General features: G+C 35.3%; 1 protein-coding gene across 3 annotated transcripts in view; it reads right to left on the bottom strand.

Annotated features, from left to right (window-relative positions):
* LOC144972861 (poly(A)-specific ribonuclease PARN-like) overlaps nt 1-23,349 on the bottom strand; it is a 56,408-nt gene extending 33,059 nt beyond the window's left edge. For 2 of the 3 annotated variants that reach the window (XM_078914603.1, XM_078914605.1), the window contains exons 1-5: nt 23,254-23,349; nt 11,014-11,078; nt 8,781-8,858; nt 2,376-2,449; nt 1,116-1,183 (exon numbers count right to left, since the gene is read on the bottom strand). In XM_078914603.1, coding sequence (XP_078770729.1) covers nt 1,116-1,183; nt 2,376-2,449; nt 8,781-8,858; nt 11,014-11,032 — 239 coding nt within the window. In that variant the 5' untranslated portion in view covers nt 11,033-11,078; nt 23,254-23,349. Of the gene's footprint in view, nt 1-1,115; nt 1,184-2,375; nt 2,450-8,780; nt 8,859-11,013; nt 11,079-12,026; nt 12,199-23,253 lie in introns of all 3 variants that reach the window. The other variant, XM_078914604.1, reaches the window with a different exon arrangement.
* Between the last annotated feature and the right edge of the window lie 849 nt (nt 23,350-24,198).

Below are 24,198 nucleotides of genomic sequence, written 5' to 3'. Positions count from 1 at the left end.
GACATGGAGCCAAAATAATAAACTATTTGCTAAGGAAAAAAAAAAAAGTTAGAAATAAATCAATATTGGTGAATTCATTTAATTTATCTGTCCAATCAGAAGGAGACACAAAAATATATGATTTAGGTCATGATTGAACTCAGAACTCATTTTATTTTATCTGTTCAATCAGAAGAATAACTTTGTCAACTGTACCGATTTTTACCTTTAAAGGCTCAAAAGATTTGTCTCTGTCTAATTTAATTTCCATCATAGTACAGCAATTAAAATAACTAAGTGCCTGTGCTTACAAAAGGTTTTACAGGGCCTCCGACACTTTTAAGTCATTTCAGCACCAGTAAAAAAAAAAAAGAAAAAAAAAAAAAAAAGAAAATGGGAAAAATCAAAGAATTATAGACATACAATTTAAAGTAAGACAAAGGAGACTGGTTCAAATAGGGAACAGATGTAGATTCCAAAAGCATACTATCGGTGTACTTAGTTTGAGATCACCTAAAAGTCTCATCCAGACACAAGCACAGGATCTCACTAAGAGAAATACACTCAAATGTTTACAAATCATATATTCAAACCAACAAATAGTAAAGTACATAACAGAGATGATTTACAAGGACCAAAAAAAAAAAAAAATCTCCCAAAAACCTACATTGAACTGTTTCCATCTCAGTCAAGGACTCCGGCAAAGGTCAGCACAAAACTAGGTAATCCCATTCCAAGCCTAAGATATAGCAACTCAGAAGACATATATAGGGTGATAGAAGACACAGCAAACGACCTCGTGCCCACCATTAGAGGTCTAAAGGCCCCACCCAGGGCTCATTCTGAAGGTGGTTAGTAAATGACAAGTAAACAGTGCAAGTATCAAATGCAAATTTTGCTGCTTGTAGTTTTTTATAAAGAATTCTAGATATCAAGAAATCACATTGCTCATTTGCTTATGAGTGAATCTTGCCCCAGAAAAGAACACCTAAAAACCTTTCGGAGGATGAAACTTCTGTCAGGCAAAGAGTAATAATTCAAGAATCTTCCAATAAAAAATGAGCTTTCATCTTTTCAAACATTATTATCTAACTATTCAAATATGATATGATTTACAAAAATGAGTCAAAACAAACCTTTTCTCTGCATCATTTGCCTTGAAAGTGCACAAGCCAAATTGGAGAAGGAGAAAATCTGAGCTACTCTGTAAAAAGAAAAAGAGAAAAAAAATCAAGCTACACAAATGAAAAAAAAAAGGGTTATTAAGCATTATCAACCAACACTGTTCTTTTCTGTTCTTTCTACCACAATACAATTCTAATGCGCCATTACATTTAGATATCCATGACTAACTGAGATTACCCGAATCGCCACACAATCTACTGCTTAAAAAGAAGCAAATTGCGACTAGCCACACGAATGACAATGGATTAATTTATTTTAACAGAAACTTGTCTGAGATACAAGTATTCCAAATGAAGAGCTATATTTTGTCTATTATTCTTTTGATTATACACATGTTATCAATTAAAGAAAAAATAAATAGAACTACGAAAGAACATTTGGTGGCGAGGAGGGAGGAGAGAATATATATTTATTGTGTTTGCTGAATTTGATTTCCTATTTGTCAGATCCTTCTCCCATTTACTCACTCACTGCTAACTTGGTAGCTAATATCTTATAAATAATTAATAGCTGAGTTCTGTTCAACAAATAGTTTTAATCACCTCCCAACCTAAACCTTAAGGACCAAGCAATATGCCACTCGCAACTAGTTTACACTTAGAAATCAAACAGCCTGTTTCTGAATAAAAAACTAATAATAGCTGTGGGGAGGAATATTGCTACAAGAAATCAAGGAACTCTTTACAGTGTTAAAAAAATGATTCTTATTCCCAAACCAACAAGAAACATGATTTGGGGACATTTAAAACTCTGAAAGCAAAAAGTGAAATGCTTGTGTTTGTAATTTTGCGTATCTCTTGAATATCTACTTTATAGTAAACACTCCTCACTAAAGTATTCATAAATTTTAGATTTCTATCAACATGCCTATAAAATTCTAATATAGAACTGCTAAAAATTTGAAATACAGTCGCGTTTCTCTAATCTGGAACTCCACAATCTTGATGTTGCCCTTATCTGGACAGGTTGACTGGGGACAGATATTTTTCTTCTTTATTTATACACTTTTGGGATTGATTCCAATATCCTGGTATCTCTGTAATCCAGACAACATTCTGGGAATGGAGGTGTTTGGATTGGAAAGACGTGATTGTATGTCCATATTAAATTTTTAAACAATTGTTTAAAAAACTCCAAAAAACTGATAAAAATTAACAATGTGAAAAGGTTCAGGAATTTTTTTTTGTGTGTACTCATTTAATATAACTTACATTAACTAGTTTTTTGTAGCGCTCAGCAGGCGTGTCAAAATAGCATTGCTTGTTTCCCAATCCAGAATTTAAGCCTGCAATTAAAAAAATAAGGAAAATGGATCATCAGTATTAAAAAAAAAATTGTAAAAAGAATCAGAATATAAGATACAAAATAATAGTGTTGATGTATCAGGTCTCTTAACAATGTCAAGTAACTTGAAGATGGCAAGTGACTGGATAGGTTACAATGACAGTTGACTATTTTTTGTCTAGGGATTGTATCTTTGAGTAAGACATTGAAACATAGACACGTGAATGAGTATTCGGCTACAGGCAATGACAAATGTTACGGGAAACTGGCTGTATGAAATAAAAATTTGATTCCATACGGCTTACTGGGGTAATCAATCTAGCATTGTATGCATGGAGCATTGGGACATCATAAAACTATACTTTATAAGTAAAAAATTAATCTCATATCATTAAGAGTATGGACATCTCAGCCATTCACAATTGATTAGTGCCTGTCCCTGCTAATTGTTCTTATTTCATTTTTTTTTTCTTCTTTCTAACACATGCAAACTACTTTGGGAAATTTCTTTGTTAAATCAAAGCCATATCCTCCATCAACGACACAATAAAACGAAAATGTTGATAAAATTACAGCTTACAATGAACTTTTACATAGACTACTGCTGAATCCAAAACTAAAAGATCTCATGGTGTCGAAAAAGTGGACAAAGTTGTAATTACTCCAGACAGAAACTGATAAAAACTCCATTTCTACAAATTCCTTACTGCTGTTGTTGTCTTTCAGGGTAGAATGTTAGAAAAATGATCTGATGCCAAAGGCTCAAATGTTATTTCCTATGTTATGCATTGTTTTTGAAACCGCTGCTCATTCTAGTCTGAAAAAGTGTGTATGAAACAGTGCCACAAAGCAAAAAAGAAAAATACAGTTAAAAAATCAGTCTTCCTTGACTGGGGATCAAACTTTAGACCTCCTGAATAAAAGTCAGATGTGTTACCATTACATCCCTGAGGTTATCCGATAGTTGGGACGATTTAATACCTATGTTCTTCACAAGGGTGAATTTCCAGAGGCATGTAGCTACATAGTTGAAAATTTTTGCTGTTGTTTTTTTTTTTTTTAATATAAAAAAACACTGACGCAAAAACATTTCTTTCATTAAAAGAGATTCTGATGGTCTTGAAACACGACTAGGTTTAAAGACTTCAACAAGGTCTTACAGGTAAGAAGGCCCACATAAGTAAAACATTTATAGGCGTATAAAAGAATTTTGTACTCGATTCCAAACTGAATGGAAAGCCAGTTGAGCTAATGTAAAATATAAATAATGTTATTTTTTAAGGTTGACTGATCTGTATGGCTGCTTTAGTTTGTATCTATTGTAATCTATCAATATTGTTTTTTTTTTTTTTAAAGGATTTTTCTGCGCTTGCAACACATTTAGGTCATATCAGCGCCAGTAAAAAGGAAGAAAATTGGATAGTAAAGACATTCTTGATGTACAAATAAAAGGGTTTGAAGAAAGAGTAAGACAAAGGGGAAATCGGTTCAAATAGGGAACAGATTTAGATTCCAAGAGCACACTATCAGTGTACTTAGTTTGAGATCACCTAAAAGTCTCAAACAGACACCAGCACATGTCTCCACTAAGAGGAATACACTCGAATGTCTTATGTTAAAAGAGATGATTTACAAGGAAAAAAATATCATCTCCCAAAACTATAACAATACATCTGACCGTTTCCCTCCCAGCCAAGGACTCCAGCCAGGGTCAGGACAAAACCAATTAATCTCATTCCAAGACAAAGACAAACAGCAATTGGAAAACAGACACAGGGTGAGAGAAGACACAGCAAGTACCTCCCTTCCCACTATGGGAGGTCAGGATCCCCACCCAGAATCTATCAATATCAATAGTACACTTGGGACAATCTGTCAAAAGGGCATTGCAATTGATTGATTTTGATTTTATGATTTTAAGTGTTTTATGGCGCTTGCAACACATTTAGGTCACATCAGCGCCAGTAAAAAGGGAGAATACGGGATAGTAAAAAGTTCTAGAATTACAATTAAAGCACCCAAGAAAAGGTAAGACAAAGGGGAATGGTACAAATTGGGAATTGGTGTAGATTCCAAGAGCATACCATCAATCTACTTAGTTTGAGATCACCTAAAAGTCTCATCCAGACACGAGCACATGTCCCTACTAGGAGGAATACACTCAAATGCTTACATTATAAATTCAAAACAACAAACATAATAATACATAACAGAGAGATGATTTACAAAGAAAAAAAAGTATCATCTCCCAAAACAATAACTGTACATTTGACTGTTTCCCTCTCAGCCAGGGTATCCGGCCAGGGCCAGGACAAAACCAAGTAATCTCATTCCAAGACAAAGACAGAAAGCAAGTTGGAAAACAGATATAGGGGGATAGAAGACAGTAAGTACCTCCTTGCCCACTATGGGAGGTCAGGAACCCCACCCAGGCATTGCAATTGATGCTATGTATTTTGTTAATACATTCACAACATCTGCCACCTGGATATAACATACCAACACATAAAACTATGTGTAACCTTAAACGTAATAGTGTGATTGATACAATTTAGTGAGAACAACTCATAAACATAGATGGCTAAAAACAATAACAAAGAGCTGAGTGACGTCAATTGTGTTCCTTCTATATTCAATTCTCCTAAGCACAACAGATGACACTAGTAATTTTGTTATATTCTTATCCAGTATTTTTATCTTTTTTTTAAAAAAGGGTTTTACGGCGCTTGCAACACATTAAGGTCATATCAGCACCAGTAAAAAGGAAGAAACTGGGATAGTAAAAAGTTCTAGAATTACAATCTAAGCACCCAAGAAAAGGTAAGACAAAGAGGAATTGGTTCAAATAGGAAACAGATGTAGATTCCAAGAGCACACTATCAAAGTACTTAGTTTGAGATCACCTAAAAGTCTCATCTAGAACAAGCACAGGTCCCCACTAAGAGAAATACACTCAAATGTTTACAAATCATATATAATATGTAAACAAAAATAATACATTACATAGCAGAGAGATAATTTACAAGGAAAAAAATATCATCTCCCAAAACTAACTTTACATTTGACTGTTTCCCTCCCAGCCAGGGTATCCGGAAAGGGCCAGGACAAAACCAAGTAATCTCATTCCAAGACAAAGACATGTTGGAAAACAGACATAGGGGGATAGAAGACACAGTATGTACCTCCCTGCCCACTATGGGAGGTCAGGAACCCCACCCAGCTTATCCAATATGGATCTTACACAGGCCAAGTTTTGAAATGTGTGTTTGCATTAGAGGACATTATATTTAGGAATACCTGTTACATTGTTTAGCAAGTACTGTTTGATGCACTTTATAATCTAAAGCACAAACACATTCACATTAAAGACAAACAAATACACATGTGCACGTCTACATGTGCACGTCTACACACACAGACACTAACACAAAGGGTACAGATACTGTCTCTCAATTTATTTATTTTGTAACCAACAATATTGATATGAGTGGAAATTGTACTTTGGAACACCTGTTACATTATTTAGCAAATATTGTTCGATGCATTCAGGGGTGAGAATGACTAGTTACAAAAAAGGTGGAATTTTTTCAGTGCGTAGATCAAGACCCATCCATACGACGATAACCTATAGATTTGAACTTCATTAAAATTTACTGAGATGCAATCCAAAATAATGTGTCTCGCAGCAATTCCTGACACCACTCGTAGGAATTTCAAAAGGTGAAAGTATAATTACAACATAATGTGGTTGTAGTAATGGTGGTGGTAGGGATGATGATGTGGTGGTTGTAGTTGTTGAGGTTCTGGAGATGATGATGTGGTGGTGGTTGTAGTAGTTGTGGTGATGTGGTGGTGGTTGTAGTTGTATTGGTGGTAGGGATGATGATGTGGTGGTGGTTGTAGTAGTAGTGGTGGTAGAGATGATGATATGATGGTAGTTGTAGTAGTGGTGGTGGTAGGGATAATGATGTGGTGGTAGTTGTAGTAGTGGTGGTGGTATGGTGCTGCTCGAAGCTCGAAGAAATATATAACAATGTGAAATTGCATGTAAGGTTCAATTCGTCTGTGGTGTTTCATTAATCCTGTTTAGTAGATAAAGAGAAAACCGGAAACATCCATTTTATATGTTTTCTTATATCAAAATCGAAGCTTACATTCAATTTCACATTGTTATTTAGTGGTGGTAGGGATAACGACGTGGTGGTAGTTGTAGTAGTAATGGTGGTAGGGATGATCATGATGTTGTGGTGTTTGTAGTACTTGTATTGGTAGAGATGATATGATGTGGTGGTGGTGGTGGGAATGACGACGTGGTGGTAGTTGTAGTAGTGGTGGTGGTAGGGATTATGACGTGGTGGTAGTTGTAGTAGTAGTGGTGGTAGGGATGATGATGATGTGGTGGTGGTTGTAGTAGTAGTGGTGGTAGGGATGATGATGGTGTGGTGGTGGTTGTAGTAGTAGTAGTGGTGGTCGGAATGATGATGTGGTAGTAAGTAGTGGTGGTATCGATGACGATGTGGTGGTGGTTTGGGTAGCAGTGGTGGGAAATGTATCAGTCCACCGGGCAAACTGAAGTGGAAATGCAAAAATTACATATACAATATGTTAGTTACAAAACATTATATAATATACTCCTTTTATACATATTTAATGAATTGCCCTTTCCCGAACATGATTTTAAAGGCCCACAATATTAATCATACCGCTGATAAATTATAAATTTTTGCCCCAAAGGCTAGAAAGTATTTGTTTTTACTTTACAAAGCACACTACAATACCTGCAACCTGGTGGTTATGCAGTTAATAAATAAGACAAAGAAGAGAAAGAAAGAGAGAGAGAGAGAGAGAGAGAGAGAGAGAGAGAGAGAGAGAGAGAGAGAGAGAGAGAGAGAGAGAGAGAGAGAGAGAGAGAGAGAGAGAGAGAGAGAGAGAGAGAGAGAGAGTTATGAATTGATTTTCTATTTTTCTTTTCCAATCCCTACCGTACCCATCATCTATTCATCCAAGGAAATCACAGGCATTGTGTCACTTTTGACATATGGTGCCACCCTGGCTGACGGCATTAATAAATGTGAATGTAGCAATGACTATGAAAAATGTTTTTTTCTCTTTTTTGTCTAAAACCAAAGCCCTTATCTCCACTGAGTAAAAATGTTTTTGAATTTTGAAAATCCATTCATAAATAAACAAGTTATGCAGTTTCAAAGGTGTCATTTATTTGGATGACCCGCAAAGAGGAAAAAAACGCGAAAATATGGGACGCTTTTTCGGCATTTTTTTTCGACCTTTGGTTGTATCTTGCGTAATAAGTGGATTAAAAGATTGACACTTGAAGAGCAAATTAGGATGGTGTTTTGTAAAATACGGGAAAAGTACTCGTCATATTCATATGAAATTTTACAACCAAAAAGAAGAAATGTTCATGTATTACCTTGTCAGCGACAAAACCTCCACGCCCGGTAGTTTTAGAAATATTTTACTCCAAAGAGTAAAAATCTATTTTGAACGATTCGCTTGACATAATCTAAAATGACCTTTTTTCTAAATGTGTGCCAACTTTCAGTCATATTCATCGATAAACAGCGTCGTAATTAATTTTTTAAAATAGCATATATGAAACGGCTTCGTCCCATATTTTGACGCGAATTCGGGCACTTTGTGAGCGAAAAAGAGGCCCAAAGATTTGTGTGGGATAGTCATTGCTACAGTTTTGGACAATACAGTAAGATTAAATAGTTCATAATTTTGATCACATTTTTAACATGTCATTGTTGTCTTGACGTTAAAAACTTTTAGAATGACTTCAGTTCATAAAACAATTATTTACAAGCAATGATAATGATAACAACAAAAACAATAATAATAGCAACAACAACAACAACAACAACATCCTTCATTACATGTGCAGAACTGTTGTCAAAAATCTTCAAACAAAACTGTAAACAATCCATCCCCCCCCCCCCTCCTTCCCCACCACCCATCCTAGAAAGAAAAAAAAAAAGTTTAAAAATATAAAATACATACATACAAATAATTCTAATAAATCACGTATTTGCCAATTATTAACGTGATTTAGTCCTATTATTGCTATTTGTTGCAATGCTAGGCTTAGATTACTATGTCGAAACTACATAATATGCATATCATACCACTTTAAGTACTTATTCCACTATCCAGATATCTCTATAATCCGAACAAAACACTAGGAAATGAGGTATTTGGATTGGAGACGTGACTGCATAATAAATATTAGTAAGCAAATATAGTACTATAGTATATTGTAACTAATGTAAATAAGAATAGATTGATAACACATAATTATTCAAGATCACCTGTGAACTCTGTGTCGATGGCTAGAAAAGTACACTCTTCTATTGCTCTCTTTATATTGTCAAACTCTTCTTCAAAATCTGAAAATAAGATTGAGACAGATAAGAGTAAATGAGAAAATTTAAGAAATAAAAAACTTTATTACATACTTATTTGTCACAGTATTTCTCTTACTTTTGGCATTAAAATCGGTCCCTTGTCAACTGTTATATGACATTACTACTATACTACTACTACAACTACTACTCCTACTATCCAATCCGATCCAATATTTTAAGATGCATGAGACATTCCTGTCCATTATGCAAATATTATTTACAGTTCAAAATTGAGTAATACTAAAGACTAAAGTCTTGTAAACCATTATAGGAACAGTGAGAGTGTCTCTCTAAATAATTATGGGTATTAGCTATTGATGACTGTGTTTGGCAATTTGTTCCAGTCATCAATGGTCCGAAGAAAGAAACTGGACTTGTGTGCATCAGTGTTTGTGGTTTTGTAAATTTCCTGCTGTGCTTGTTTCTTGTTGAATAGATGTTTTGTTGCAGCCTGAGGCAAGATGGGACTGTTATTGATGTGCCCATTTACGATTTCATACATTTGTGAAAGTCTTGCTTCTTTTTTTCTTGTATGAAGGGGCTTCCATTGTAGCTGATCTAGTGCAAATGAGACACAGCCTTCAGAGGCTCCTATTTCCCAATAGCCCCAAAGAGGAATCAAATTACCAAAAAAAAAAGCGGAATTTGAGACCAAAAAGTGGAATCAATTACCGTAATTGACTATGACATGTTTTGCAGCAGATAGTGTAACAGACAATCCACAGTACTCAAATGATACAATATATAGTGTGTAAAAATTTGCAGATTGATTAGAGACTAAAAAGGGGATCAAATAATAAAAGAGGACACAGGCCCTGGCAGTCTCAAAGCGAAGCATTGAATGGATGGATTTAGCCTTCACAGAACCCCCAACCCAACACACACACACACACACACACACACACAGACAAATACACTTTGCCAAAATTAAATAGGAATAATAGGAATTAAATAGTAGCCAACTGTACACAATTTTATTAATAATCGGACGTCATTGACCCCATGTATTGGAGGCAACATATACCTCGGTCATTGACCCCCTAAAATAAAATATTATCTGACATCAACTGTATACACTTCGATGGGACTAATCAGACACACAAAATGTGTATTGATTGACCATAGAGGATTGTAACAAAATAGATCATAAATGACACTTTTAAAACTATTCCCCCTCCATTTTGCATATTTTATCTGGTATTTCCCCATGTGTTATCAGAATCGATACTAAAATACTGAAAATGACACCGATCAGCCATCTTCACCCTGATGTTTAAAAAAAATAAATTCTCCCGACTGTAATGTGGAAGTTTTGCACTGAATGCAGAATCATGCAATGTAGACCAATTAAGCAGAATGATTCTGCGAAAAGCAGAAGGGTAGGAGTCTCTGAGCCTTCCTCCCTCGACCTGCAACCTGAAGTAAATTGAGCTGCTCTTCTTTAAACTTTTTCTATGTGGATTCTATGTGGTGTGTGCATATTTTAAATTTGGTCTTACAAGGGAAGTGTATGAGTGCAATTTTATATTTTGCGGCATTGATGGAGATTTCATGTAATGAACCCAAGTGTTCTGTTGGCCTTAGCTGTCATATGACTCACATGCTTTTTCCATTTCAGGTTCTTTTGGATGTTGAAGTCCAGGTGTTGGATACTATCTACATGACTTAGCAAGTGTCCTTGCATCTCGAAGTCATGGTGGTGGGGTTTCTTTTTGTGGCGAAGTCATGGCTTGGTACTTAGCAGGATGGAATTTCATTTTCTATTTTTCTGCCCATTGTGATCATGAGTCAATGCCACGTTGTAATGATTTTGAATCTTCAGAGTTAGAGATTGTTCAGAAGATGAGGCTATCATCTGCAAAGAGTCTTAGTTGGGTTTCATGCGAAGTTCTCCATGATGTCAATGATATAGATGAGGAAGCATAGTGGCCTAAAATTTAATCTGTTGCATTTTTCCACTTTAACCAACTTTGAAACCATTTAAAAAACACGAATACTATTACTACTAAACTAACACTGCTTTGACAATAATATTCAAGATAAAATTCTCTAAATCATTTAATTACCTATAATTAGGGACCTATCTAAAATATTGAAAATAATTTAGATTATTTATCAAAAATTCATTAGAACTTACTATGTTTAGTAACATCCATTTTCTCGTTTCTCAACAAAATGCAATTCTCATAGCCAAAACAAAATCTGAAACAGAAAATATCTAGGGTAACAAAAATAAGAAAAGAGACTACAAAAAATAATTAAACAAGTTAGATATTACACAAAAAGTGGGCATCGTGTAAACAATTTTAAAAAATAAACACGCTAAATTATTGACAATGTTTACACTTTTGTTTCTTAATTATGTTGGTAAATTAAGTAACTCTTCTATCTTTTCTATAGTTTTATACCAGCATACCCATACCAGCTCAAAGCAGCAAATCAGGGAACAAGCTGGTGTTAGATACAAATCTGGAAAGACAAAAAAGTGACAGCAACTTTGTCACATCCATTAAGGTTTGGAAGTGGAAGATAATTTATTTGTCTATCTAGTCCAGTCATCGGTTGACAGCCCTGCTACTCAATCAACATAGTGATGCAGTGAGTGTGCAATAATCAACAGGTATCACTCATATGATCAGGTTACATATCCGACACGATGGTAGCGACAAAGAAAGCCAATTATCACCAATAAAGAGGCCAGAGAGGGTTGTGATCTCATGAAAAGTACATGCTGCGACATCCCTCTGAATTCTTAATTAAAGTAATCAAGCTCCCTGAAAAAAACTGCTTCATGTAATGAGAAAATACAACATTCAAAACAACCATCACCTACATTTTTCAACCCCCCCCCCCCACCCAATGTATTCTATGACCCTAAAGAACACATTTTTGCCGCACATGTGGGAAAAAAAGTGCACAAATTTTGTTGATGAAATATAGAAAATTATATGAAATCTAACACCAATCCCAAATCAAAATAAATTCTGATCTTCATCATTCCCTCCGATCTCTAATGATCACAGAATTAACTGGTTTATGGAGTCACCAGCTTAAAATGACCATTTAAAATTAGTATAAGGCTAAGAAATTGCAATAAGTATAAGGCCATTGCATTTAAACACTCTGAAGAAATGATCAAGAGATCCCAACCATGATTATAGTATTGGTGCTAGTGTTGGTCAAAGTGGTGGTTGTAATAGCAGTGATGATGATGAAGCTGTGGTGGTGATGGTAAAAGTGCTGTGCTGGTGGTTGTGGCAGTCTCAATGCTGTGACGGCGGTTGTAGCAGTGGTGATGCTATGGTGGGGGTGGTAAGAGAATCTCCACAGGGGAAAAAAAAACATGATTATCTTATAAAATCCAAATGCGACAGCTAAAATTTATCCAGAAAATCAACAGCCTCTGTGACTGTCCTGTTCAAGTCTCATTTTACTGGTAACCTCTGTCCATCTCATTCAATTAATGGTCACGTGACTACTTGCATGGATGCCGTTTTTACTATAATCTCATAGTACGAGTCCCGGGTTATTTATAAAGCGCATATATGTGACCCTATGCCTCGAAGCGGTATTAAGTCGGGATTTGGAAAACGAAGAAAATCGGTTTTAAAGTGGAAATGGTCAAAATGATCAAATTTCAGTTTTCAGTTGTTTCATAAACTACAATCATTTTTCTACATGAAAACATAATAATTCAACATAAATATTGACGATAAGCTATATAAATTTAAAGTTTAAAAATGCAACTACTAGTGAAACATTCAAAACAAGAGTTGACTTTCTCTCAGAGAGCCACCATTTCCAAGGCTTAGTAATATTAAGTCTTTTCCTCCACCAATACCATGTGTAAGATACCACAGCATGTAACTAAAAAATGAAAAAAGTTAAATGTATGGATAGACAAAGAGAAAGACCTCATCATGTTCATTTTCCTGCACTTGCTAATAATAGCTAATCACAAATACTTTGACCTCAAACTTTAGCCTCGTTTTTCAGTTTCATGCTCTACTTATCACTACATGCACTTTTATCACTCTTTCTCTCTCTCTCTCTCTCTCAAACACACACACACATACACACACACACACACACACTACAACCACCACCACCGCATCTTCATCACGACCACTACTACTACAATCACCACCACCACCACCACATCATCACTGCCACTACTACTTCAACCACCACCACCACCACATCATCATTATCACTACTACTACAACCACCACCATCACATCATCATCACTACCACTACTACTACAATCACCACCACCACATGGTCATTACTACTACAACCACTACCACTACATCATCACTACTACTACTACAACCACCCACATCACATCATCACTACTACTACAACCACTGCCACTACTACAACCACAACCACCACATCATCATCAATACCACAACAGCCATTATCACATCGTCATCACTACTACTACTATGACTACTACTACTACAACCACCAAAACAACATCATCCTCACTACTACCACCATTAGGTTTTGGAGCTTTTCTTCATTTGAAATAACTTTGGGGTTGTATTTGGCAATGTGTTCATATATCAGAAAATAGTTGTAATCAGTTAACTATTTAGATCTACACAATATGTAAACACAATACCAAATATCATCCCAATTCCCTTTTTGTGTGTGCGGAAATTCCTCTTCCGGCATTGAAATTCCTCCGAGTGGTGTCTGAAATTCCTGTGAGCCAAATTGAAAATTGGCGTCTCTACAAATTTAACTATTCTCGTCAAATTTTCAATGCCCGTATCTAAGGAGTTATCTTTGCCCATTGATTTGATTATGCGTGAAAACGGTGCCTCACTTCAGAGTTGATTTTCTCAAAACTTGGTTTTTACACTCTCCCTACTTCAAACGGACATAGTTGGGCAATGACTAGTCAGAATTTTATCAATTTGGTATCAAATTTTTAATCATAATATAAGCTATGATTGGGTACCAAAAACCCAAAATTGAAAAATCCGACTTAATATCGTTTCGAGGCAAAGGGTCACATATAACATCGAAAATTGCATCAGTTATCATATAATTTGTCAAAACTAGTCAAATAAATATTTCAATAGTTCAATTTTTAACTCGATAATATTAAAAATATTGTTTTTTTTTGTTTGTGTCTTTCCTTATCCCTGTCACCACTCAATAACCATGAACCAGAGCTTGATTATAAGACGGATAATAAGTAGTAATTTTGAATAACCAGCTTACTCTTCTTTAATGAATTATGTAGATAAATGGAAGTGTCATTGAGTTATTTATTTCTTGAATTCCTATTTTTCTTCTTCAAGTTTTTTACGACATGCCGTGTACAACGCGATTCATATTCTGCTATTAGTATTTTACAAAAGGGTCTGAGTACAATAAACGGTGAATGACACAGACACATCTGTGTATAATCAACAGTGATTATACAGAGACACTTTTTTTTTTTAAATCTGCTCTTTTTTACGCTTATATTAACATTTGAGAATATAAAAACTTTCGCAATGCACATAGAAATATAAAAAGATATTATAAGTAGAGTAAATAAAATATCAATAAAAGTTTTAAAAATACCCAAACAACAAATCAGTCGAGGGATAGTAGCTTACTATGTATTATGTATACATAATATGTGTCGTCATCATGTGGATGTCATGGTAGAATGGGTAAGACGTTTGTCCCGGAAGGTTTTAAATTGGTGCTATGGGTTCGATTCCCATCTGCGCCACTTGATTTATTTATTTATTTATTTATTGGACTTCTTTCTACAGAATGTTGCAAATGATAAATGTCCTACCCCAATCTTTTTTTTTATTTTTAAATCTTTTTTCTGAATATCTCACTCAGAAACAGAACAAATAATTAGAGGCAACCAAAAGTACAAACTGATTACATTGATAAATAAATAATATAAAATAAATAGATAAATCTCGCTCATTCAGAAAGCGATCAAATGATCAGAAAAAAAAAAAAAAATTAACATTTTTGCTCAGAACCAAAATAAGCAAGGCAAAAAAGGAGAAAAAAAATAGAAAAAATAACCTGAGGGAGCGGATTCGAACCAGTGGAGTAAATCGAGAAAACATTGTAAGGTGGTCTGACCCACTTAGATCTCCATTCCACAAAGACTTCTACGTAAGTTAAGGTTACAATGGAATTTTTCAAACAATTTCTACAAAGGCTCCTACCCCCCCCAATAGCTCCATAGAGGAATCATAGTACATAAAAAGCAGAATTTGAGACCATAAAGCGGAATCAACTTACTAATATTAACTACGACATGATTTGCTGCAGATAATGTAATAGACAATCCAAAGTCCTCAAATGATAAAATATAAAATGTCTACAAAACTGCAGATTGTTTAAAGACTAAAAAGGGGGTCAAATAATAATAGAGGACAAAGGCCCTGGCAGTCTCAGAGCAAATCATTAAATGGTTGGATTTAACATTGTCATAACCCCCCCCCCCCCCCCCCCCCCCCCCCCCAACACACACCTAACCAAACAAATGCACATGCCGGCGCTTGCACACACACACACACACACACACACACACACACATTAATACACAGGGCCAAAGTTAAATAGGGAAAGAAGCCTACTCAATAATATCACCGATTGGAGCCAACATATAATATTACAAGATCATTTACCTCACATTGTGGAGCCAACAATAATAATAATACTTCTGTCATTGGCTCCCCCCATACCCTCCCTAAAATATAATCTTATCTGACATCAACTGCACAGACTATGAAGGGAATAGTCAGACACACAAAATGTGTGTTGATTGATCATAGAGGATGATGCCAAAATAAACCATAGCTAACATTTTTGAATCATTTTTCTTGATTGGAAAGCAGAAATTTTGCCTTGAAAGCGGAATCGCAGAATGTAGACCAATTAAGCAGAATGATTCCGCCAAAAGCGGAAGGGTAGGAGCCTCTGTTTCTACTTCTACTTCTATAGACTGTTGCAAGTTTTAAATGCCCCCTCCCTAATCCTGGCTTTTCATTATGCCACCCCCCCCCCCCACCCCAAATCTAACCCGGGCTTTTTATTTTTTCATTTATAATTTACATATTTAAGATGAGAAGTAATAATTTTTTAATATCATTTTTTTTTTGTCTCTGTAAGGGCAAGATTTATTTATTTAATTATATTTATCAATTTAATCAGTCTTTACTTTTTTGTTGTCTCTGATCATTTGTTCTGTTTCTGAGTGAGATATTCATTTCCTTCTTGGTTACTTGCTTCTGAGTGGGATTTTAAAAATTCATTTTAAATAATGTTAAAAAATAAAAAAAGAGATCGGAGTGGGGATGGATATTATATTTTTTGTGTGCAATATGTTAAAGAAAGAGAGAGAGAGGGAGAGAGGGAGAGAGAGAGAGAGAGAGAGAGAGAGAGAGAGAGAGAGAGAGAGAGAGAGAGAGAGAGAGAGAGAGAGAGAGAGAGAGAGAGAGAGAGAGAGAGAGAGAGAGAAAGATTTGAATGAAAAAAAAAAAAAGGTTGGGATATTTATCATTTGCAACATTCTGTAGAAAGATGGAAAAAATTTAGAAAAATAAACAAATGCACAGACGGGAATCAAATCAGCAGCAAGGATTTCAAGTATGGGCCATTCCATGTCAAGTAGACCTAATTTTCGGTAATTGGGAACCACACCCGTTTTGATTTTCCTCAAACTTGGCTCAATTGAAGATAATAATAATAATAATAATACACATTTATATAGCGCTCATTCTCGTGTAAAACACAAGCTCTGGGCACTTTACAATATAAATATCAATTTTAAGTGAAAAAAATAAAAAAAATTAAATAACAACAACAATAACAATTCATAGCCAAATCAAGGATTCATATAGAGTCAAGAAAAACAAATACAGTAAAAATGTGTCTTGAGATTCTTTTTAAAAGTAGGTAAAGACTTGCAGATACTTATGGGACATGAAGAAACCCAAATTTTCAGTTCAGAATATGGATATTTGAATTTTTAACAATTTTTTGAAATATTGTCTCAAAACGTGTCAAATTCAAATTTGCTTGTGGGTCCATTTTTGAGAAGCTTTAACATTTGTTATTAATAAAGCTAAATCTCTCAAATTTGGTAATCCTGTACAACTTTTAGCATAGATTACAATTATTTGAAGGAAAATGAAAATATTTATCAACTTTCGGAGTTATCTGCCTTTGAATATGGCTCCCTGTGCTGTTTGGTAAAAAAATGAATTTTTCAATATTTTTTTCGGACTGACTATTTTCACCATACGGTGAAAATAGTGTCTCAGGCTATTGCATTGGTTACAGTTACCGATGAAAGCTTTCCAATTTCGTGGTGTCGATGGGGTCTCGAACCCACGACCTTACTGGTACAACAATTCCATCTGGCCGAGAGAAAAGGCGATTTCAAGCGCTATGTCTATCTTGCTCCCCTCCCCCCCGTCTTCTTGAGGTCATGGATTCAACACAGACAAACGCCGCGAAGATATTAGCTACTAAGATACCATAATCACTATACGGTGAAAATAGTGTGTCGAGCTATTTTCACCATACTGTGTAAATCGTCCACCAAGATATTACAGTACGGTGAAAATAAGTCTCCCACACTATTATCACCGTACAGTGAATATAGCCGTCCACACCATTATAGTGAACATAGTCTCCCAGACTTTTATCACTGTACAGTGAATATAGCCTTCCCCACCATTATCACCGTACGGTGAAAATAGTGTGTCAGGCTATTCTCACCGCACAGTGAAAATCGTCCACCAAGATATTACCGTCCGGTGAAAATAGAATCCCACACTATTATCACTGTACAGTGAATATAGCCTTCCACACCATTATCACCGTACGGTGAAAATAGTCTCCCACACTATTATCACCATATGGTGAAATTGTCCACCAAGATATTACAGTACAGTGAAAAAAGTCTCCCACACTATTATCACCGTACGTGAAAATCGTCCACCAAAATATTATGGGACGGTGAAAAAAGTCTTCCACATTATTATCACCGTATCGTGAAATCGTCCACCAAGACATTACCATTACCGTACGGTGAAAATGACAATAGTCTCCCACACACTGTCAGGCTATTATCATCGTACGGTGAAAATAGCTCGACTGATTTGTTGTTTGGGTATGGTTCAAAATTGATATTCTATTTACTTTACTAATTTCTTTTAATATTTTCTATAGCAATTGCATGCGAATGGTTTCGTATTCTCAAAAAAAAAAGTGTCCATGTATAATCACCATGGAAGCAAGCGACGAGCGAGTTGTATGCGACATGCCGTACTAAACTTGAAGGAAAAAAGGGAATGCAAGAAATAATTTTTTTTTTTTTAAGCTGGGCGTAGGCGTTAAGAGGGCTATGGGAATGTTCATATCGAAGTGGCCTACTGGGTGTGTCCTTTTCAGAGACTTCACTCACTACACTAGACAGTTTAGTGAGCAGCAGTGGCAGTCAAATTGTGACCCAACTCGCCCATAGGAAAGTTGTGACTGGAAATTGCATTCGCGTTTTGGGGGGTTCAATTAAAGATGCATAACTTCGTTATAAAGAGGAATATCGCAGATATTTTGGTATCATCATTTTCGTCTTTCAATTTCCTTTTAAATGGTGCCAATTAAGAAAAAAAATCCATTAAAAATTCCAGAAATTATATGAAGTTAAAATTTGGCAGTTTTAAAATGCATTGATTTTTTAATTTACCACGTGTGTTTTTAAAGATAAAAACGCTTGTTTTTAGAATAACATCTAAACTTTATTCATGCCAAATTTCAGGGCTCTATATCTATGCGCAGACACTTTTTAACTCTGCGCCGAAATGCCATGTTTACATTATCTTCTCATCATGGCTGCCCGACGATATTGATATTCATATCGATATTTTAAATTTAGTTCTGTATTATTTTAAATTTAGTCCATAATATTTTCAGTACTATTATTTACTTTATTTTTATTTTGAATACATACTTGCCAACTTTTTTTATGGGCATTTTGTGGTTTTTGTTTTAAAAGTTCGTAAATTTCTTCTCTTTGTGAAATTTGATATAAATAATATCGATATTTTAAAAATACCAATCGCTTTGATTTTATTTTGCCATCAAGTTTCTTTCCCATATGTTTAGATAAGTTTATTATCATTTGTATCCATATTCTAAAGGCCTTAGCCTTAATAATTATTATGGTAAGAAGTTCTACTAGTTATAAATTTTGACATCCCTACTCATTGAGAGAGAAAGGGGGGGGGGGGGGGGGGGGGGAGTGGGGGAATAAAATTATATTAATTGTCAGTTCAAATGATGTAATAGCAATAAACCCAAATTGATTCAGCAGAATTTTTTAACTTATTAAAAGCCAGAACTTTCCTTCTAATTAAAATAGAGAATCCATTTCAATTTATTTGAACTTTTTCAATCCACATGGTAACTTTAGGCAGTTTAGTGAGCAGCAGCAGTGGGAGTCAAATTGTGACCCAACTCACCCATAAGAAAGTTATGACTGGAAATTGCTGTTCGCTTTTACTAAGTTTTAGGGGGGTTCAATTAAAGATGCATAACTTCGTTATGAAGAGGAATATCGCGGATATCTTGGTATCATTATTTTCGTTACCAACCGGGCACCTAGCCTCAGGATCTCCGTACACGGTAACAGTAACATACATGGTAACCTTGAATCTCGCCTTTAATGGGTTATATTGTATTGTTTGATTTTTTAAAATAACACACACACACACACATACAAAGCGAGGTCCATCCATTGCTTGTATTGTAGCGGCAAACCAGTTACCGGAGTTACTGTGTACATAGATCCTGAGGCTAGGTGCCCGGTTACTGTGTACGTAGACACTGCCTTTTATTTATAGGAACTGTGTTTTCAGTCCACCAGTGGACTGAAAACACAGCTGTGTATTCAGTCCACCGGAAATAAAAATATTTTAAAAGGACCAATTATCGTCTATACTTACCTTAATCGATAGTGACAACTTTGATACTGAGCCTATTATAGGCATCATCAGAAATGGACAGGCATAAAATTTATAGCAATTCAACAGCTGATAATACCATTTACTCTCAGGAAATCTTGATCGAGAGTTGTTCGAAACCGGGTGCCTGAAATAGATCTCAATTCTCGAAACTGATTTATCAAACATTGACGAGATTCTTACAGTGGCTGCGAGATAGCCATTGGCCTGGCCAATTTGGCCAAAACTGACCACACAGAATAATGTTTCTACAATTAATTCAAAATTAACATTTACATCTATTTTTAATTTTTCCTAGTCCTTTAGAATTTTTTTTTTTGTGATTATCAAAACCGATGAATTTTCCAAGGAGATCAAGAGTAATAGTATTGCTTGCCCAAGTAAGGTTCTATTTGGTCACTTTTCACATCGATCACTGGCCTCGAGTACGGCTGTGCTTCAAGGCCTTCCCCCTCTCCCCCCCACCCCCTCCCCGGGCAGTCTTGACTTTGTCTTCTTCCAAGATCCTTTTCTTTCAAAATCATCCCTTGTCCTTTGAATTGTAGGGCTCGTCTATCGTGTCTTCTAAAACTGTAATTTTTTTTTACTGGCATCCCATTTTTTCCTTTCTACTAGCCCTAAAATGACCCCAATGTTTTATAAGCGCCATCAAACCTTTAAAAACAAAAGAGTCCTTAAAAGAATGTAGAGTCATCTTCCTTGCTGCTCATGTTGATATTGTCTACACCAAAAGTGTCCCAAGCTGTAACCTTATAAATAAGGATAGGAACCAAAATAAAAAATAAAAATCGAGTACAAGTAGCTACAAAGCAGTCCTTCTCTCTCTCTATCTATCTATCTATATTCTATCTTCAATCTCTCCCACCCCCCTTTTCTCTCTGACGCTCCCTTAAACACATTCAAGGCCCTATAACTATAAAGATGTTCTCTATTTTTCTTTTATCTTTTTTTTTTTTTTTTGGTTGGTTTTTGTTTTGTTTGTTCGTTTTTCTCTGGATTCATATTGTTACGTAAAAGAAATACACAAGGCAATACCTTTTGACGCCTCACTGTGTTCTAAATTAAAATAATAATCTAAAAAGTGAGTAAAAGTAAATCATTTTTTTACAAAATTAAAAGTCGATCAAACTTCTCGAGTCACCAGGAATGGCGTCAACGTGTTGAACTTGAAATTTAAGAATTTTTTTGCCAAGGGAGTACACAGGCGTGCCCGAGGTCAGTGATCGATGTGAAAGTGACCAAATAGAACTTTACTTGGGTAAACAATACTAAAACTATGATCTCCTTGGAAAACTCATCAGTTTTGGTAATCATAAAAATTATAACGGACTAGGAAACATTAAGAATAGACATAAATGTCAATTTTAGATTATAGATACATTATTCCCTGTGTGGTCAATTTTTGTCAAATTAGCCAGACCAATGGCTATCTGGCAACCATGGTATCGAGAATTGAGATCTATTTCAGGCTCCCGATTTCGAACAACTCTCACTCAAGACTTTCCGAGAGTAAATAAAACGCTGTAAATGATATTATTAAGCCGTCAAATTGTCATAAATGTTATCCCTATCCACTTTTGATGATGACTACCTTACAATACAATATGCTCAGTATCAATGTTGTCATTATCGATAATTGGTCCGTTTTAAATATTTTTATTTCCGGTGGACTGAAAACACAGTTCCTTATATGCAGTTAAATTGCCAGAGGTAAAAATAAAGGTAGCGTCAATTGCCAAAGACCTTGACAATTGTCAAATCGTCAATTGCCAAGGACCGTGTCAGTTCATCAACTACGCATGTGTACTTTTTACTGCCACGGAGTACCTTTAGTGTCACGAAGTGATGCATTGCCACAGAGAGATGTTATGTATTAATATTAATATTAATTAATACTCTCTTTTACTCTTCTTTCTCTCTCTGTGTCATTTTCCTTTTTTTCTCTATCACACACACTCTCTCTCTGTCATTTTCTCTTTTCCCTCTCTGCCATTTTTTCCTCTGTGTATGTATTTCTCTGTCATCCCCCCCCCCCCTCTCTCTCTCTCTCTCTCTCTCTCTCTCTCCTCTATTTCCTCTTTTTGTTATGGACCTTGCCAGTTGGTAGATCATCAACTATTTACTATTAATGCCACAGATTGATCTTGTTGCACAAATGTTTTACGTTAATTATTCCATATTAAGACGATGAGCAGTATATTTCCTTTAAAATAAAGGAAATCTTACTTTTCTTTTTCAATCTAGGACATCTTGGCAGGGATTTGCCACTTCGTCCTTCTGTTTTTTCCCCCCCCGCTGAATCCGAAATCAACAGTAATTTTTGTTTGATATTATTTTAACTCATCTTGGAATTCGTGAAAAGACATAAAAATTAAAAACAAATGCCAACAAGTGTTGACTTGATCCTTTCCACAAGGATTGACAAGGAATGAGTGAATGGCGAATGGAAGAAAAGAAAGTGACGGGGTTCGAGATTTGTATGCGCGCAAATCGAGGCTCGACTGAAATCACCACATGCAGCTGATTGAGGCCCGACTGAAATCACCACATGCGGCTGAAGAGTTCCAATTTGACTCCTTGGCAATTGATGAACCGTCAACTACCAAGGACTCACTCCTTGGCAATTGACACTTCCATAAATAAACTCATTATGTCATTACGCAACAGGTTTATATCTTTTCATTTAAATACTCTCAAACCCTTTTTTATTATCTATGTATTAAATCAAAGAGGGGAATTATTTGCAATTGTTTCAGTGAGATATTGGAGATAAATCCAAAAGTGATATAGCAAATTGTTTCTTACGTCTTTTAATTATGTGACATTTGCGTCATATTATGTAATAATGTATTAATTTGAAATGTTTATCCTCCTCTTTATTAATGTAAATACATTGTCCACGATAAGACGAACATTTTGGTATACAATATATGATAAGAACTCCATATTGACTGTTTTAACCATTTTTTATTAACATTACATCACGCGACTTCGGTCACAACTTTTTTACAACGGGAATTTTGGGGTAAAAATCGGTCTAAAATTTCAGACTTTGAACTGCCGTAACTACATTTCTAATCAAGATAGAAACAAAATTCAAACTGTTTTGTAATCTGTGTTGCCAGCTCTTTCATATGACATTGGTTCCAGTGTGTGAGTTACATTTAGAATTTCTATTAAACTCCCTAACACTCCTGTCCTACCCTAGTCCGGAGTAGAAATAGAAAAGAGTTATTATTATCGGCTATTATTATAAGTATATCATCATGAGTCGAAAGCCGCTCACTTAAAACCCTGGTTCTCAAATACTCTAACAGCACATAAAATCACTGGATTCATTGTATATTGTATGAATAATTTACCAACTTACTTAATGTCCTACCGAAGACCACTTTTACTTTCCAATTCGCCGTGCAGTGCAGTGCAGTTTAGACTAAACTAAAGTGCAACTCCTCGATTGATTGCAGTCACAGCCAGGGTTGCCAGATTATTTTTCAACAAAATGCCAGGGGAAGACTCAAAAAATGCCAAAACACTCAAAAAGATGCCAAAGTCTGTTGACTCCCACCCCCACTAAGAAAACTACTCACTTTTGATAGACAATTTACTATCATATCCTGGTGGCTTGCGTGTTTTCTGTTCTTTTTCTTTTCTTTTCTTTTTTTTTTTTTTTTTTTTTTTTGAATTATACTAAATTTCCTGTTGGGGTAATTATTTACCTACTGACTACTAAGTGGAGATCTAAACCACTACACCACGGTTGGATTTTAAGAATGAAAAAGAAATGTGAAGATGTTTGTTTTTACGCGTTTAGAAATAATTAAGAAAAGGTGTCATTTGAAGTATAATATACAAGAAAAGAAAATGCCAAATGAAAATGCCAAATGCCAAATGATTTTTCTAATGCCAAACGGTTTTCAAAAATGCCAGATTTTTGGAATCTGGCATTTAAAATGCCAAACTGGCAACCCTGGTCACAGCAGATTACCTAGATATTGCCCACGATATTTCATCAAACCAAGATGGCTGACACCTTTCCCTTATGTGGCTGCAACAGAGCAGCAGGTGCTCGCTCGTCAAGAGGGCACAAAGTGCACCTGCGCTCTCTACTGCCTATATAAAATAATTCGTTTTTTTTGTATGCATATTGTGTTAATTAAGGATATAGCTAATATTAATCCTTTAAAAAATTACAATTAATATCAAAATCATTTTTAAAATATACAAAAAGGCTTACATTTGAATTTTGAGAAGAAAAAATATGTCAATAAGTTGTAACAATGTATACATTACGGTATTTTTCATGGAATAACTA

The sequence above is a fragment of the Berghia stephanieae genome, chromosome 5 (assembly GCF_034508935.2).
Source record: "Berghia stephanieae isolate SIO BIC M18660-M18661 chromosome 5, UCSD_Bste_1.3, whole genome shotgun sequence".
Lineage (NCBI taxonomy): Eukaryota > Metazoa > Mollusca > Gastropoda > Nudibranchia > Aeolidiidae > Berghia > Berghia stephanieae.
This window is presented reverse-complemented; position numbering and strand designations above follow the sequence as displayed.